General features: G+C 47.9%; 2 protein-coding genes across 5 annotated transcripts in view; one reads left to right on the top strand and one right to left on the bottom strand.

The window, feature by feature from the left end:
* Positions 1-6995, top strand: part of rpp40 (ribonuclease P/MRP 40 subunit) — a 9271-nt gene extending 2276 nt beyond the window's left edge. The window contains exons 4-9 of the mRNA XM_071530908.1: positions 109-204; positions 1833-1955; positions 2119-2299; positions 2703-2837; positions 5307-5519; positions 6870-6995. Coding sequence (XP_071387009.1) covers positions 109-204; positions 1833-1955; positions 2119-2299; positions 2703-2837; positions 5307-5502 — 731 coding nt within the window. The 3' untranslated portion in view covers positions 5503-5519; positions 6870-6995. The remainder of the gene's footprint in view (positions 1-108; positions 205-1832; positions 1956-2118; positions 2300-2702; positions 2838-5306; positions 5520-6869) is intronic.
* cdyl (chromodomain protein, Y-like) overlaps positions 5581-17500 on the bottom strand; it is a 12480-nt gene continuing 560 nt past the window's right edge. The window contains exons 2-8 of one of the 4 annotated variants that reach the window (XM_071530907.1): positions 16806-17124; positions 16368-16724; positions 15772-16013; positions 14959-15131; positions 9694-9904; positions 7263-7406; positions 5581-7001 (exon numbers count right to left, since the gene is read on the bottom strand). In XM_071530907.1, the coding sequence (XP_071387008.1) occupies positions 6843-7001; positions 7263-7406; positions 9694-9904; positions 14959-15131; positions 15772-16013; positions 16368-16724; positions 16806-17124 (1605 nt within the window). In that variant the 3' untranslated portion in view covers positions 5581-6842. Of the gene's footprint in view, positions 7002-7262; positions 7407-9693; positions 9905-14958; positions 15132-15771; positions 16014-16367; positions 17125-17500 lie in introns of all 4 variants that reach the window. The other 3 variants (XM_071530905.1, XM_071530904.1, XM_071530906.1) reach the window with 3 other exon arrangements.

Raw genomic sequence — 17500 nt, 5'->3', positions numbered from 1 at the left:
CTCCACCTGTCTGTCTGTCTGTCTGTCCCTCCACCTGTCTGTCTGTCCCTCCACCTGTCTGTCTGTCTGTCTCTCCACCTGTCTGTCCCTCCACCTGTCTGTCTGCAGGTGGTCTGGTCCTGTCTCTGGATAAAGACTCTTATGAGGTGTTGGGCGTGTCGGGGAAGCGGTCCGCCTGCCTCCCCCGATCCTCCGGTCGATACGGTCAGAGAGCTGCAGGATGATCAATAAAGTTCAGAGATCAGAATGTTTTTATGTTTCCAGGCTTCAGAAACATGAAGGAGGACAGAGGGACAGACCGGGACAGACCGGGACAGACCGGGACAGAACAGGAAGTCTGTTCAGGTTTATTGTTTCTGACCACCAGAGGGCGACAGAAAGCTCAACACACACAGCAGAGCTCCTGGGCTACAGAAGCCCTGAAGGACAAACTGTGCATAAAGGCTAACGGCTAAAACGGCTATTCCCAAAGTGGGGTTCGCGGACCCCCAGGGGGACTCGCAGTTACATCAGGGGGACGCCAAAAATAATCTGTAGTACCTCTCTGTGTCAAACATAAACCCACACTAGAAAAAACACTTCAGTCATTAACAGTCGGCAGTCACATGATCTTTAGCCCTACTCTGCCTCTGATTGGCTCTGGCCCTGATCCATCTCACTCCTCATGTCTAAACCTAACCGACCAAATATGACCGGGCTTTTTATCAGGCTGAATAAAGAGATAAATCGTTAATAACATGTCATGTCTTCATATAGACTTTATGTTTGTTACCGTAAAACTTCAATTAAACGCTGAGTCGCTTTCACTGGCCGGGTGAGGCTGCAGGTCCTGACAGATAAAGGCCGGTCTCAGTTACAAGCCGGAATTAAAGGCCTGTCCCATCCAGAGCCTGTCCCATATAGAGCCTGTCCCATACAGAGCCTGTCCCATCCAGAGCCTGTCCCATACAGAGCCTGTCCCATACAGAGCCTGTCCCATCCAGAGCCTGTCCCATACAGAGCCTGTCCCATACAGAGCCTGTCCCATACAGAGCCTGTCCCACATAGAGCCTGTCCCATACAGAGCCTGTCCCATCCAGAGCCTGTCCCATACAGAGCCTGTCCCATACAGAGCCTGTCCCATACAGAGCCTGTCCCACACAGAGCCTGTCCCATATATAGGCCGGTTGAGTTCAGTGTTTGAAGCAAGTAAAAGCTCAGGCTGTTAACTGAAGTTTTATGGTACTTCCTTTTTGTAGCAGGGTTACCAACATGTCAACATGTACCTCCTGCTGTGTCCCCCTCTGTGGAGACAGAGGGGGACACAGCAGGAGGTCGAGTGTTTGAGGGGGTGCAGGACTTTAAAAAGTTTGGGAGCCACTGGTTTATCATCATCATCATCATCATCATCATCACGTCTCACTGAACTCTCCAGAGCTTCAGGACAGTTTCAGGCTCTGAACTCGATTTAACATCCTGTCTGCAGCACTACTGCAGTATTCTGAATAATACTGCAGTAGTACTGTGTGTTGCAGTAGTAATACTGCAGTAGTACTGTGTGTGTTGCAGTAGTAATACTGCAGTAGTACTGTGTGTGTTGCAGTAGTACTGTGTGTTGCAGTAGTAATACTGCAGTAGTACTGTGTGTTGCAGTAGTAATACTGCAGTAGTACTGTGTGTTGCAGTAGTAATACTGCAGTAGTACTGTGTGTGTTGCAGTAGTAATACTGCAGTAGTACTGTGTGTGTTGCAGTAGTAATACTGCAGTAGTACTGTGTGTGTTGCAGTAGTAATACTGCAGTAGTACTGTGTGTTGCAGTAGTAATACTGCAGTAGTACTGTGTGTGTTGCAGTAGTGTCTGTGGACTTGACGGACAGCAGCATGGCTCCAGGTGGGCGGGGCTTCCAGCGGCTCCTGACGGGCCTGAAGTCACGAGTTCGACTCCAGACGGACTTCCTGCTGTCACATCACCCGGGTAACGCCCGCCTCCTGTAAACATCCACAGGACTGCAGATAATTAATATTAATTATTAATAATAATAATTAGTGCCCGCTCAGTCCGAACCAGGACAGACTTCAGTGTGTCCTCAACATTACCCATAATGCCCCTGTGAGCTGACCCGTGCCGTGTCCCGCAGCGGGAGGCGAGGCCCTGCGGAGCCTCCTGTCCCGGTTCGACTGGAGCGAACACTCTCCTGAGGTCCGCCGCCGCCGCCTGGACGACCTGCCGTGCCCCGCCCCCCCGACCTCCGACCCGCAGTCGTGTGACCCGCACGGCTTCCTGGAGTGGCTGGGGGCCGTGGAGGTCGAGGCCAGCTGGTGAGACTCCGTCCCGTCTACGTTTACATCCCAGCTCACCAACAATCTATCTGACCTTTGAGGAGGTCAAAGGTCAGATAGACAGAATCACCTGAGTTCCACCTGGTGTCAACATGAACATCCACACACAGCCGGTCAGCCGGGGGAAATGTAAACCATTTAGTGAGAAAGTATCATCACTACATCATCACCGCATCATCACTACATCATCACCGCATCATCACTACATCATCACTGCATCATCACCACATCATCACCATGGTAGAAACATCACCCCGCCTCCTAACAGCGCGGTCAGACAGGGAAGATTCCTTCAGACCAAACAGAGTGGTCTGTCTGAGTGAACTGTGCCCCGGGGCGGTGTGGTTCTGTCTCGTTAATTCTGCCGCCGGTTTGATTCCAGTAACGACGACTCCACCGGCTTCCTGTCCACGTTCGTCTGTCCGGAGCCTCGAACTCTGCCGAGCCAAAGCCTGAGCTGCACCGTCACCGGCCTGCTGCTGCCACAAGACATCTACCGGCTGATCGAGGAGCTGAGGTGGGCTACCTGAACACCTGAACACATTTGCAGACTAGTAGAAGATGAGGTGGGCTACCTGAACACCTGAACACATCTGCAGGCTAGTAGAAGATGAGGTGGGCTACCTGAACACCTGAACACATTTGCAGACTAGTAGAAGATGAGGTGGGCTACCTGAACACCTGAACACATTTGCAGGCTAGTAGAAGATGAGGTGGGCTACCTGAACACCTGAACACATTTGCAGACTAGTAGAAGATGAGGTGGGCTACCTGAACACCTCTACACATTTGCAGACTAGTAGAAGATGAGGTGGGCTACCTGAACACCTCTACACATTTGCAGACTAGTACAAGATGAGGTGGGCTACCTGAACACATCTGCAGGCTAGTAGAAGATGAGGTGGGCTACCTTAACACCTCTACACATTTGCAGGCTAGTAGAAGATGAGGTGGGCTACCTGAACACCTGAACACATTTGCAGGCTAGTACAAGATGAGGTGGGCTACCTGAACACATTTGCAGGCTAGTAGATGAGGTGGGCTACCTGAACACATCTGCAGTAGAAGATGAGGTGGGCTACCTGAACACATTTGCAGGCTAGTAGAAGACGAGGTGGGCTACCTGAACACATCTGCAGGCTAGTACAAGACGAGGTGGGCTACCTGAACACATCTGCAGGCTAGTAGAAGACGAGGTGGGCTACCTGAACACATCTGCAGGCTAGTAGAAGACGAGGTGGGCTACCTGAACACATCTGCAGGCTAGTAGAAGATGAGGTGGGCTACCTGAACACCTCTACACATTTGCAGGCTAGTAGAAGATGAGGTGGGCTACCTGAACACCTGAACACATTTGCAGGCTAGTACAAGATGAGGTGGGCTACCTGAACACATTTGCAGGCTAGTAGATGAGGTGGGCTACCTGAACACATCTGCAGGCTAGTAGAAGATGAGGTGGGCTACCTGAACACATTTGCAGGCTAGTAGATGAGATGGGCTACCTGAACACATCTGCAGGCTAGTAGAAGATGAGGTGGGCTACCTGAACACATTTGCAGGCTATTAGAAGATGAGGTGGGCTACCTGAACACATCTGCAGGCTAGTAGAAGACGAGGTGGGCTACCTGAACACATCTGCAGGCTAGTAGAAGACGAGGTGGGCTACCTGAACACATCTGCAGGCTAGTAGAAGACGAGGTGGGCTACCTGAACACATCTGCAGGCTAGTAGAAGACGAGGTGGGCTACCTGAACACATCTGCAGGCTAGTAGAAGACGAGGTGGGCTTCCTGAACACATCTGCAGGCTAGTAGAAGATGAGGTGGGCTACCTGAACACCTCTACACATTTGCAGGCTAGTAGAAGATGAGGTGGGCTACCTGAACACCTGAACACATTTGCAGGCTAGTACAAGATGAGGTGGGCTATCTGAACACATTTGCAGGCTAGTAGATGAGGTGGGCTACCTGAACACATCTGCAGTAGAAGATGAGGTGGGCTACCTGAACACATTTGCAGGCTAGTAGAAGACGAGGTGGGCTACCTGAACACATCTGCAGGCTAGTACAAGACGAGGTGGGCTAACTGAACACATCTGCAGGCTAGTAGAAGACGAGGTGGGCTACCTGAACACATCTGCAGGCTAGTAGAAGACGAGGTGGGCTACCTGAACACATCTGCAGGCTAGTAGAAGATGAGGTGGGCTACCTGAACACATTTGCAGGCTAGTAGATGAGGTGGGCTACCTGAACACATCTGCAGGCTAGTAGAAGATGAGGTGGGCTACCTGAACACATTTGCAGGCTAGTAGATGAGATGGGCTACCTGAACACATCTGCAGGCTAGTAGAAGATGAGGTGGGCTACCTGAACACATTTGCAGGCTATTAGAAGATGAGGTGGGCTACCTGAACACATCTGCAGGCTAGTAGAAGACGAGGTGGGCTACCTGAACACATCTGCAGGCTAGTAGAAGACGAGGTGGGCTACCTGAACACATCTGCAGGCTAGTAGAAGACGAGGTGGGCTACCTGAACACATCTGCAGGCTAGTAGAAGACGAGGTGGGCTACCTGAACACATCTGCAGGCTAGTAGAAGACGAGGTGGGCTACCTGAACACATCTGCAGGCTAGTAGAAGATGAGGATCACACAGCAAGGAAACCACAGCAGCTGGTACATCCTAAAATCCACTAGCCATTTCCACTGTTTTACCAGCCAACTAGATTTCTAGCTGAGGACACCCTGAACCCGACAGACCGGTGGAGCAGAGGAACCTACCAGCCACAGATGTTAAAGGACACTTTGCCATTTTTTAACCTCATGTCCATGTGTCGGTCCTCACTAACATGCTCTGAGACGGCACCTGTCTGTCTACTGGAACTGTGAATTTTGGGACCAATATATGGAGATTGGTTAAAAAATGGCGAGTGTTCCCTTAACAGAGCGGCCGGAGGGTCTGGGGCTAACGCTGTTCTCCGGCTCTCAGGCGGAGCTGGGACGGGGCTGAACCGTCCTGGGCGGCGCTGACGGTCCACGGCTTCGCGGACAGTCCGGTTTCGTGGGGCGACAGAGAACACGGCTTCCTGAAGGGAGGGGAGAACTTCTACAGCCTGCTGCTGTTCCACAACCAGAACTACCGCCTCTTCATGGGAACCGGCGCCAACGACGGCTGTCCGCCCTGACGGCGGACGACCCGCAGGTCTGCTGGAACCGCATCGAACTACTGAAACACTTTACTGTTAAAACTAAATGAAGAGTTCAGTAGAAAGCGAAGGTCTGTGAGTTTTGTAGATAAATCTCAGTCTGCTGTAACTGTGTGGCTGTTGTTTCTGTGGGTCAGTAAAGGTTTGAAGAGAAAAGTTCCTTCTATAAGATGTTTAGGTGAATCACAGTCGTCAGTTCAGTCTGCAGTAAATCCAGTGTGCGGTTCAGCAGGCGGTCCGGTTCTGCGACACAGGAATTAAACATACGAACCGATCTGGTTGGATCGCTGCTGTTAGAACAGACATGAACAATAGATATGGCGATATGCAAAAAGCCAGTAGGCCTACAATGACATTAAATTTCTCATTTAATATGTTTCAGAACAAAAAAATATTTTTCATACTTTTCCAGATGCTTTGTGAAAATTCCCAAACTTTTCAAGAACTACAAATGATCAAATTCCCTTTCCAGACCTGCCAGGAACTCTGGTATGAAAAGTAAAGTGATTTTGTATCTGGACTAGTTTTAATCCAAATCCTGCAGCCTGACACAAACCGTTATTCAACTCCTTTCCTTTTTCTTCAGCTTTTTCTCCAAACATATTTTGATTTGTGCTTAACGTCCTCCAGCCCACAGTTTATTTCAGTATTTCAGATCTAGTCAGAATAACTGCAGCGAAGCCAAAACATCACGTTCCTGCTCTCAGCAGTTTATTTTCCACAGTATACTCTAGATTAAAAAACTTTACAGGTTTTACAGTTCATCAGCTTGGCTACAAATAGGAAAATACTGTGCCATGATTCAGACGATATAATACAGAAAACAGTTATGTGACTGAGACTAGTCTGAAGGCAGCGAGGCTGGAACAGGAACCAGACCGCTGGATCCACCAGTTCATACTGGAGTCTGTCCACATCTACCAGTGAGCTGTACTGGTGGAACCACAGAGAACCACAGAGAACCACAGCTGTTCACTGAGCAGAGACAGGACAGTCGTTTAGCGTCCCAGTTTACAAAACCTGGTGATTGTAGTTCATATCCTTTCTGAATCTTCTTTTTACATGAAGAAAGTCATCTTAAATGTTGGGAATATGAGGAATATGTTACTGGAATTATAATTTAATCTGTTTACTGACAAAACAAATAAACTGAAAGCAAAAGCTCCGTCTGAGTGAAGTTCCACTCAGAGAAAACAGAAAAACATCTGAACCGGTTTAAACCGTTCCGGTGCAGATGAGCTCAAAGTCACGTTCGGTCCACCGATCTGCTGAGTCAGCGGTTCGTTCTCAGGTCTGGTTCCTCGTGGTTCCTGCCGGTTCTAAACCTGGTCCATCCTCCTCTGCAGGTACTGCAGGATGGCGTCGGTTCCCTGTGACGAGCCCCACACCCTCTTCAGGGCTTCGCACTCGCGCTCGTTGGCTTGCTCCAGGGCGCCGCGGCTCGTGTTCCTCATCAGAGCTTTGGACTCCCGCAGGACCTGCAGGACGGGAAGGAGAACCCCCCCGCCCCACGGAGAGGAGGAGGAGAAGAAGACGGACAGGAAATGACTGACTGCACAGTGACTTTACTTTGTAACATACAACACAAACATTATTTTGTATTTGCTTCACTTTGATTTGATTTGAGTGAAATGTGTGAGAGCAGAAGACGTTCTGCTGAAGGTTCCAGTGTGTTGTGATGGAACAGGAGAACATGACGCTGGTGTGATGGTGTTAAATAAAGCAGATGGATGACTTACAAGTGAATTAACAGAGACTAGCTCTCTAATGCGGAGCATCACCTCCTGAGTGAAGGTTCCAGGCCAGAGAACCTGAGACACCAGGCCTTTAGAACAGGCCTCCTGCGCCGTGAGCTTCCTGCCGCTCAGGAGCATCTCGTTAGCCTGGAACAACAGAACACAGCACAACATGTTCATGCATTATTATATGAGTCTGGAACCCAATAGAACATATCACAGTTTTCCACAGTTGTTTACACACTAAAACTGGAATTGGGACACAAACACTGGAACCTGAAACTCATGAATCAAATCCCTAAACCAAGTCTGCAAACCTACAAGCACATTTTCTGCTTTTCACTCAGTTTGTAATTCTCTGTCACTTTTTGTAAAACACGACACACAGTAATGTAGTTTTCTCTCTTCTCTACATGAGGCTCAACATTCACAAACTAAAATCTCATGTGTTCATTTGGAAGCACTGCCATCCCAAATGCTAAAGTTCATTTACCAACTGGCCTCATCCTCTCATCTCACATATAAACACTGATATCTGAACTGTTCACTCACACATCAGAGCTTTAGCTCTATAGAAAAGACCTCAGGTGAGCTCTGCTGTTTCTGAGAACAATGTTGCAGTGAGAGCTAGAGGAAGAGGAGGAAGAGGAGTGACAGTGAGAGGAGGAAGAGGACAGGGACAAGGAGAGCAGTTATCTCAGATGAGATCCGGGTCACTTTGGTTCACCACGTGGTGAACCAAAGTGCATGAGGGAGTCTGGGCAGAGAGTCCAGACCAGCCTGAGCTTCACTGCTGCTTCCATCATCCAGACATTCAGAGAACAGGCAAGTAGACTCCTGTCTGCACCACGCTGCTGCTCTTTATACTGCAGTATAGTGTAGCAGTAGTAGTAGTAGTAGTAGTAGTAGTAGTAGTACCAGCAGTAGTCCTACATATCAGTAGGCCTGTGCTACTCAGTGATGGTTGGCCTATGTTACAGTAATGTGTCATTTCATATTGAAAAATAGAAATATTCTTGTACCCTAGCCAATCACATCATGTTTTAGATCTTCAGCAGAACTGAGAGACGCCCAGTCTGTGTGAACAGCTTGTGATGCAGACGAGCTGTCCGACCAATCAGGAGGCAGGATGCAGCCTCATTTTTTTTTTTAATCCTTTTTCAATTTTGATTTATTTTTTTTTACAGAAAAGCCTTTTTTCTGTTTTTCTCCTACTGCACTGTGTTTTGTATGTAGAACACTTCACACATCCAACACATTCAAGTGTTGAAATAAAGTATTTGTGATTGAAATAAAGTATTTGTGAGTTACTATATCACTGTATACTGTAACAGCCTTTTACAGCAGGCTGCTGTGCACGAGTCTACCTCTGAACATGCAAAAGACATAAGCTACTGATGAGATATTCATAATAGTGTTTTCCGTTAAGCACATCAGTGTGGAGTCGGTTGTTTGTCATTTTATTGCAAAATCACATTTTGAAAAGAGATGAAATGGTTTTGAATGCAGTGTTTCATTTTGCCAGAGATTTGTGGAGTTTAGAATTTTGTGTTTGTGGTTTTGTGTTTAGAGTTTTGAGGAAATGAGCTCTAGTTTCAGAAAATGTGTGTAAGCAACTGTGAAAAACTGTAATACATTATCCTGGAACATTATCCTGTTCTGTGTGGAACCAGCTGACTTCCAGCTGTTCTAACACATGGACTCTTGGATTCATATTCTCTCTTCTCTGTAACAGTCTGACCCGGACCGAACAGAACCGCACACTGCATCTGTCTCTACCTTCTGCTGCTGAACCTCTTCTAGTGTTTGATGTTCTGTTCTAGTTTCTGTTCTAGTTTCTGTTCTAGTTTCTGTTCTAGTTTCTGTTCTAGTTTTCTTCAGTGCGTCCTGTTGCTGTTTGCTGCTGATCTGGGTTTCTGAAGGACAAACATCTTTTCATTTCAAATATTCTGTTTCCTCCTGTACTTTATTCTGTCTGGGTGACTAAAAATCCACTGAAACCAGACTGAAGAAGTTCTTTAGGCCACACCTCCAGCAGGAGGAGGACAGGAGGAAAAGAAACAAGATGATGGGGAAGGGGTTGAAGAAGATGGAAGAGGGGGAGAAAGAGGAGAAGAACAAGATGATGGGGAAGGGATTGAAGAAGATGGAAGAGGGAGAAAGAGAAGAAGATGATGGGGAAGGGATTGAAGAAGATGGAAGAGGGGGAGAAAGGAGAAGAACAAGGAGCAGGAGGAAGAGAAGAAAAAGAGTAAGGTGTAGGAGGGCAAGAGGAGGAGAGGGAAGAAGGAGAAGGGAAAGGAGAGGAAAAAGACAAAGAACAAGAAGGAGAGGGAGGAGGAGGAGAAGGGGAGTAGGAGAGGAAAGAGGGAGAGAAGAAGAAGAGGAGGAGAGAGGGAAGAGGAGTAGGAGGAGGGGAGGTGGAGGAACTGACCGCGGCGGGGCCCATGATGCGGGGGAAGGTGAAGGAGGAGCCTGCGTCGGGCGTCTGTCCCAGCAGGCTGTAGGGCGTCTGGAACCAAGCCTTCTCATTGGCCCAGACCACATCGCAGAGCGGCAGCAGGGCGGCGCCCAGGCCGACCGCCGGCCCGCCCACCGCCGCCACGATGGGCTTCTTAAACTGGATGAAGGTGTTGACGAAGGTCCTGAGGAAGAGGAGGAGCCGCCGTTACCCACAATGCCCTGCCAGTACAGCGCTGTTCATTCAGACTGAAGATGTTGACCTGAAGCTTCCATCTGATTTACTTCATCTATCCTGTTAGTCTATTGATCCTATAGCTTATTGATCCTATAGTGTATTGACCCTATAGTCTATTGATCCTATACTCTATTGATCCTATAGTTTATTGATCCTATAGCTTATTGATCCTATAGTGTATTGACCCTATAGTGTATTGACCCTATAGTCTATTGATCCTATACTCTATTGATCCTATAGTTTATTGATCCTATAGCTTAATGATCCTATAGCTTAATGATCCTATAGCGTATTGATCCTATAGCTTATTGATCCTATAGCTTAATGATCCTATAGCTTAATGATCCTATAGCGTATTGATCCTATAGCTTATTGATCCTATAGCTTAATGATCCTATAGCTTAATGATCCTATAGCTTATTGATCCTATAGCTTATTGATCCTATAGCTTAATGATCCTATAGCGTATTGATCCTATAGCTTATTGATCCTATAGCTTAATGATCCTATAGCGTATTGATCCTATAGCGTATTGATCCTATAGCTTATTGATCCTATAGCCTATCGACAGCACTGAGACCGTCCTCACACTGATGCAGGGAAATCCTCAGTTTCTGTTCTTTTAGAGCTCAGCACTGTTTCCACACTGTTGATCACTTCATTCTGCTTGATGTCTTCAACACTGTCTTTTATCACTTCAATCTTAGACCCATCTGGCAGTTTAACTCAAAATCCCTCCATAATCAATTCTTCTTTCAGATCCGTCTATTCAAATCTTTATACCCCAAATCAGAACTCAGCAGAAGACGCCGAAGCATTTCTGAGGACCGTCTCCCTACCAAAACGAACAAAAACCCGATCAGAACACTTGGATAAACCGCTCTCCCTGGAGGAAATCACCAAAGCATTTCACCAGATCCCCAACAGATCACCTGGACCAGCTGGATCTCCTGCAGAACAATACAAACACTTCTGGCCCCTTCTGTCACCGCTGCTCCTCAAAGTAATATCTGAAATTTATCAAAGTGCCACTCTGCCCCCCCACAGGAACAAAGGGACACTGCCTTAGGGACGCCCCCATGACGCTTTTTGCCGCCGATCGCCGATCGCCTCTGATCCATATCTGCCCATACCGATCGGCCAAACCGATTTTTTGTTTTGTTATAGCAGCTGGTGTAGCAGTATTACAGGTCTAACAGTTTCCATTTTACATACATTTCATCCATCAAATTGAGTCCTGGTTAAAAAGTATCCACATTTTCTTTTTTTCTACCTCTATTTACTTGATCATTATGTAAACAAAGCCACGTGTGTTCTAGGCAGCAGCAGCAGGATTTAGTGAGAAACCGAAGCACCAGACTGTGTTGTTGAGTCAGTTAAATAAATGGAGACTCCCTCTGAAGATATATATCTGTTTCAGTCTTTGTTTTTGTGTAAGTGAATGTTCTTAAGAGAGAGAGAAATTAGACTTTTCAGTTGCCTCTCCTCTGTTAGGGTCTGGACCGTGATCCAGTTCAGCTCCGGACAGCCTGCAGACCGCAGACCGCATTATCGGAATCCTCCGATCTCATATTTATACTGAATATCGGCCGATTCCGATTGCTGGCCGATCGATCGCGGCATCCCTACACTATATCACACTTATTCCAAAACCAAGCAAAGACCAAACCCAATGCTCCAGCTATCGCCCCGTATCATTAATTAACACAGACATAAAAATGATAAGCAAAGCTTTATCAATTAGACTAGAGTTCGTTATCTCATCACTTATACACACAGGGCTAAAGACCTCCGGCCAGGTGCCTATATGGAAGTTTTAGAGTCACAAACTATTTTCTATTATAAAAAAAAAACTCACTCCACGTGGGTTTTTGTTTTTGATGCATTTTATCCAATCATATTCAGCGAAGCAAAGCAATATTTTACATTTACCAATGGAATGCGAGTTAAGTTTTTTTTTTAATCCAATGAACAGCGAGCTACTTTCTATCACAATGTAGCACAGACTCCGTGGTGTAGCACAGCTGAAATATGGAAAGGAAGTTTCTGAAAGCTGGTGGAGAAACAGTGTCACTGAGACAGGAGGAAAACACAAACACTAACAGAGATAGGTATGGATTGAATAAACGGATGGAGACGGGAAAGCGTTTGACTCTTGGTGCGACAGATGAAGGGAAGCAGGTGTTTGTTCTGCACTGTGAGCTCAACCAGCAGAGAGAAAGTCTCTTTCCACATGAAGTCAGTCCAGACACAACACTCTGATATCTGAGCACACCTGAGAGACAGGTCCAGCTGCTGCTCTGAACCTGATCTGTCTTCACTATTTACAGTTGTCATTCAGCATCAAAATGTGGCATTGCTTTGGCTGTTCTCTACAGAGCTCCCAGGGGTCACCTGGTAAGAAAAAAATAATTGATGTGGAAATCCATCCGGGCCGATTGGTAAACCGCGCACGGCTCCATGCCCTCTAATTAGTAATCAGTGCGCACGGAGTCCTAACTCATGCCCGTGGATTAGTAGACCGTGCTCACGGATTTGTAATATGTATATTGATAACGTCAAACAGGGAAACCACAGCGGCCCACAGAGTTGCATACAAAATTGAATTAACATGCTTTTTCTACAAGCATGATTTATAGGGATAAATAGGTTTCATATTGTCACCAAAACACACATCGGATCATAAATTAGACCTACTGATGTGATCAGTCAATGGTTATGGTTCACATATGGTCGAGGTGCCTAATGGCTGTTACAGCTCACTGTATGTCTGCCCAGCTGTGTGTATTGGCTCTGGCTCACTGTATATCGGCCTGAAGTCCCTCTGTGATGTCATCAACGTAGATATTACAAATCTGTGCGCATGGTTTACTGATCTGTGGGCAGGTTCAGGAGGAAATTGTAAGAAAACTGTGCCCACTGATTTCTGCATCATTTTTTTGTACCAGGTGACCCCTGGGGCCTCCACAGTTCTCCTTATTGCACTAGGTTTATAGATTAATAATACTGTGTTGAATATTCATTCAGCACAGAAATGTGTCAATTGTTTTCGTTGTTCTTGTTATTGGACTAGTTTTATAGAGAAATACCATCAGTCAGGAACATTTCAGGCTCAGAATGTTTTTTTGCTTGAAGCCCTGTACACACAGATCAAACTGGTTTCATTAAGAGGAGACATTCCTCAGACAATACAAGAAGATTATTTAACTTAATCAACTACTACAACACCACCTCCCCAGAACATCCACCCTTCATTACAGCATCCCTTTATGCAGAAAAGGTGTTTGTTTGTTTGGATTCAGATCATATTTCATCAATTGGATAAAAACACTATACAACTCACCAACTGCATCTGTCATAACCAGTGGTCATATATCAAAACCATTCCAGTTACAAAGAGGTACTTGACGAGGATGCCCATTATCCCCACTACTGTTTGCACTTTTTATTGAACCCCTGGCTTCCTCCATTAGGCAATGTGACAACATCACAGGCATCCAATCAAAGTCATGTCACCATAAAATCAGTCTGTATGCAGATGATATCCTATAATACATCACAAATTCCTCATCCTCTCTTCTATCAGTCCATAATCTGACCAGTAACCATAGCAGGGTGTCTGGCTACTCGTCAACTGGACAAAATCCGAGATTCCGCCTATAACCAAACTCAACTGGGAAGCCGAGGTCGGGGACTCCCCTTTCAAACGTACAGCAAAATCCATTAAATACCTTGGAATCCACATTTCATCAAATTTAAACGAATTATTCAAACTCAACTATGTCTACTTGTTACAAGAAATAAAAGGCAATTTAGAAAGGTGGAACAAATTACTTCTATCCCTTCTATCCCAGATTGGCCGAATATCTACAGTAAAAATGAACATCCCCCCGAAAATCAATTATTTGTTTAGCATGACCCCCGTCACCCCACCCCCTGGCTTTATTAGTGCAGTCACAGAATATTACTGGAAAAAGCAAAAACCCAGAATTAAACAATCCACTCTCCAAACACCGAAGCAACTCGGAGGACTAGGAGCCCCTAACTTCTTCTACTACTTCCTTTCAAATCAGTTACTGTTCATCCGGCACTGGACAAGCAGCCCAAATCCACCCTGGCAGGACAGAAACAACCTGGTCAACAATCTTCCATTCATAGACAAATAAATAAAAAAAACATAGAGATTGCAAGAACAATATTACTATCGATACCACCCTAACTGCTTGGTGGAAGTCAAATGACATTCTCCACCACAGCCCCTCCCCTCCCACCCATACTCCATTATGGCACAATCCCATGTTTCAAATTAACAACAAACCCATTCAGTTTCCAACATGGAACCAGAGAGGAGTTAACCAGCCTGGGGCATTTATTCAGTGATGGCTTGCTTTGACCTTCGACCTCATCCAAAGAAAATATAGCATACCAGACCACTGCCATTTCCAGTATATCCAGTTAGAAGTCGTCATAAAGACTTCTTCTTAACATCAGAAATTTTAATAATCATAGCCCCCCTATATCTAAAGCTGCAATCCCTCAAACCTCAAAAATTATTAGCTCAAATATACAGGCTCCTAACATCAGAAGACAGATCTGACAAATGGCCCATAGACATAAATAACCCCCATCATGAAATCAATTGGCACAGTATATGCAATAATATATTTTCAATGACCCAACTACTATACTACAGTATAAAGTCCTTCATAGAACCCACATTACTACCCACAAAGTTGTCCGCATGGGTTTCATCCAAAGTAACATGTTCACACTGTGTTTATAGGGCCAGCCCTATAAACACAAATGTCTGTCATTCACTGACTTAATTGGTTTTGCTCCTACTGGCAGGACAGGACCTTTAGTGTCGCCTCCTGTGAAAAGACGACCTGCGGGGTTCCCCGGGGGTCTGACGATTTTATTGGCCGACAGAAGGGGGCGTGGCTTAGATACAGATCGGGCGTATATAGCCGGTCCTACGGTGCGTTTATCGGCCGACGGTACCTGATGGTTTCGGCCATCTTGATGCTCTCCTTCTTCCTGTCGTCCGTCAGTCGTCTGATGAAGTACAGGAAGTCGAGGCCGGAGCAGAAGACGCTGCCGACGGCGCCGAGCAGCACCAGCTTACTGTCGTCTGATGCTGCTGTCGCCATGGCGCTCTGGATCTCCTTCATCACCTGCCAAGGAGGAGGAGGGATGAGATGGCTGCTGACAGTGGAACCATGGTAACAGTGCTACATCAGTACTACAGTGTAACCATGGTAACAGTGCTGCATCAGTACCACAGTGTAACCATGGTAACAGTGCTGCATCAGTACCACAGTGTAACCATGGTAACAGTGCTGCATCAGTGCTACAGTGTAACCATGGTAACAGTGCTGCATCAGTACTACAGTGTAACCATGGTAACAGTGCTGCATCAGTACCACAGTGTAACCATGGTAACAGTGCTACATCAGTACTAGAGTGTAACCATGGTAACAGTGCTGCATCAGTACCACAGTGTAACCATGGTAATGGTCCTGCATCAGTACTGCAGTGGTATTACAGTATTAAACCCAGCAACTGGTGTAAGTTATTATTACAAGTGTTCAACCCAGCTGTAACTGGTGTTCTGGGGGTGTGGCTCAGTGTTCTGGGGGCGTGGCTCAGTGTTTTGGGGGTGTGGCTCAGTGTTCTGGGGTGTGGCTCAGTGTTCTGGGGGCGTGGCTCAGTGTTTTGGGGGTGTGGCTCAGTGTTCTGGGGTGTGGCTCAGTGTTTTGGGGTGTGGCTCAGTGTTTTGGGGTGTGGCTCAGTGTTTTGGGGGCGTGGCCTAACCTCGGGGTTCAGGCTGTTGTTCTCGGAGGTCTTGGTGGACAGCAGGATGTGGGTGAAGCCGTCCTGCTTCTTCACCACGATGTCTCTGTAGCGGTAGGCGCTCTCCGTCTGCCGGACGCTGAATCGTAAACGTTTATCGAAGGCCGAGCGTTCCTCCAGACGCCGTTTCCCCGCTGAGGCGGCGGCGCTCTGCGTGCCGGACGTCCCGTTGGCAGCTACGGCCTCCATCAGCGCCGAGCCGCCTGGGAAGAGACGAGAAGCGGGAAGAAGATACTGAGCAGCAGGGACAAACACACGGAAACATCCGTCTCCCTCTGGACCAATCACTGACTGGTCTGTTTCACAACGATGGAAATACACAGAAATAAACTTCCATATTTAACAAAGTTAAAATAAAGAGATGATGTCATGAGCTGAAGAAGCCAGAAGCAGCGCTGAGACGACTGAAGTTAACCTGTACACCCCCCCCTTCCCCCTCCACACACACACACACACACACACACACACACACACACACACACACACACACACACACACACACACAGATACTAGTGCTCCCTGATCTTGATCTGGCTCAATGTGTCTTAATAAAAAGCGTCCCGTACCGTTGAGCGAGCGCATAGCAGCGGGCGTGATGGGGACCTGCGGAGGCCGCAGGGGGTTCTGGGTAAGCGTCCGGGGGCGGGTCCCCATGCGGGCCCGCTCCTCCCCGGGCCCCAGCAGGACGCCGGCGGGTTTCTCCAGCAGGGCGACCTCAGGAGGAACCGGGTGGGCCTCCTGGGCGCCGGGCTCCAGGCTGTGGGCCGCTTCGCTGGGCGACTCCTCCGAATCCACGCGGCTGTTCATCGGACTTTTAGGAACCAGGATTTTGATGCCGGTTTTGGCCAGATCCACGCTCCGCCGGGCCGCGCCGGCCAGAGACGCCGCCATCAGACCGCTGTTGGAAACCGCCGCTCCGCTCGGGCCGAACGGCGGCCGCCGGGCGTCGACCGGGCCGCGGTCCGGTTTCACCGCGGCACAGTCTGCGGTTACACTGCTGCCGGCCAGCTGCGGCCTGGAGGGGGGCTTGTGGGCGGGGTTAGGGTTCGGGGCGGGGTTAGGGTTCGGGTTCGGGTTCGGGGCGGGGTTCAGGGCGGGGTTCAGGGCCGGGGTGGGGTTGGGGTTCGGGGCGCTGCGGGTGGAGCGCAGTAAGCTGCCGTCTCTCTGCCTGTTGAACTCGTGGATGTAAACCACACAGCTGGACAGGTGGCTCTCCGGCTCCCAGGTGTCGCCCTCGGCGCCGTACCCTCGCCACCGGACCAGATACTCCGTCCGGCCCTTCCTGCTCCTCCTCTTGTCCACGATGCGCTCCACCTGCGGGGGAAACACCGTCAACATGATGTCACATCCCGGATCTACTGGGAGATCCGGGAAATGAAACGATTCTCCTGCTGCGCTCGCTGTGACTCACTCTGGATGAAATCCGCTAAATGTCTGAACTGGACTAGGACTGAACTGGACTAGACAAAGCCTTCAAACAGAGACTTGAACCTGCGAGTCTTCACTCTGACAGGTCAGACAGACTCACGCTGATGATGTCATCACTGGATTGTAGGAATAACAGACAAACCGAGTTAACACTTTTAAATAAACGCTGTTAATTTACTGTGCTAACAGGTCTGCAGCGCCGCTCCACATGTCCAGGAGCCGCTGAGCAAGGCAGCAGTCAGCTGACAGCTCAGCGGCTCGA

The sequence above is a fragment of the Centroberyx affinis genome, unplaced genomic scaffold, assembly GCF_046629955.1.
Source record: "Centroberyx affinis isolate AG114_WGS23_722 - 3 ecotype Tasmania unplaced genomic scaffold, CSIRO-AGI_Caff_v1 ptg001998l_1, whole genome shotgun sequence".
Lineage (NCBI taxonomy): Eukaryota > Metazoa > Chordata > Actinopteri > Beryciformes > Berycidae > Centroberyx > Centroberyx affinis.
This window is presented reverse-complemented; position numbering and strand designations above follow the sequence as displayed.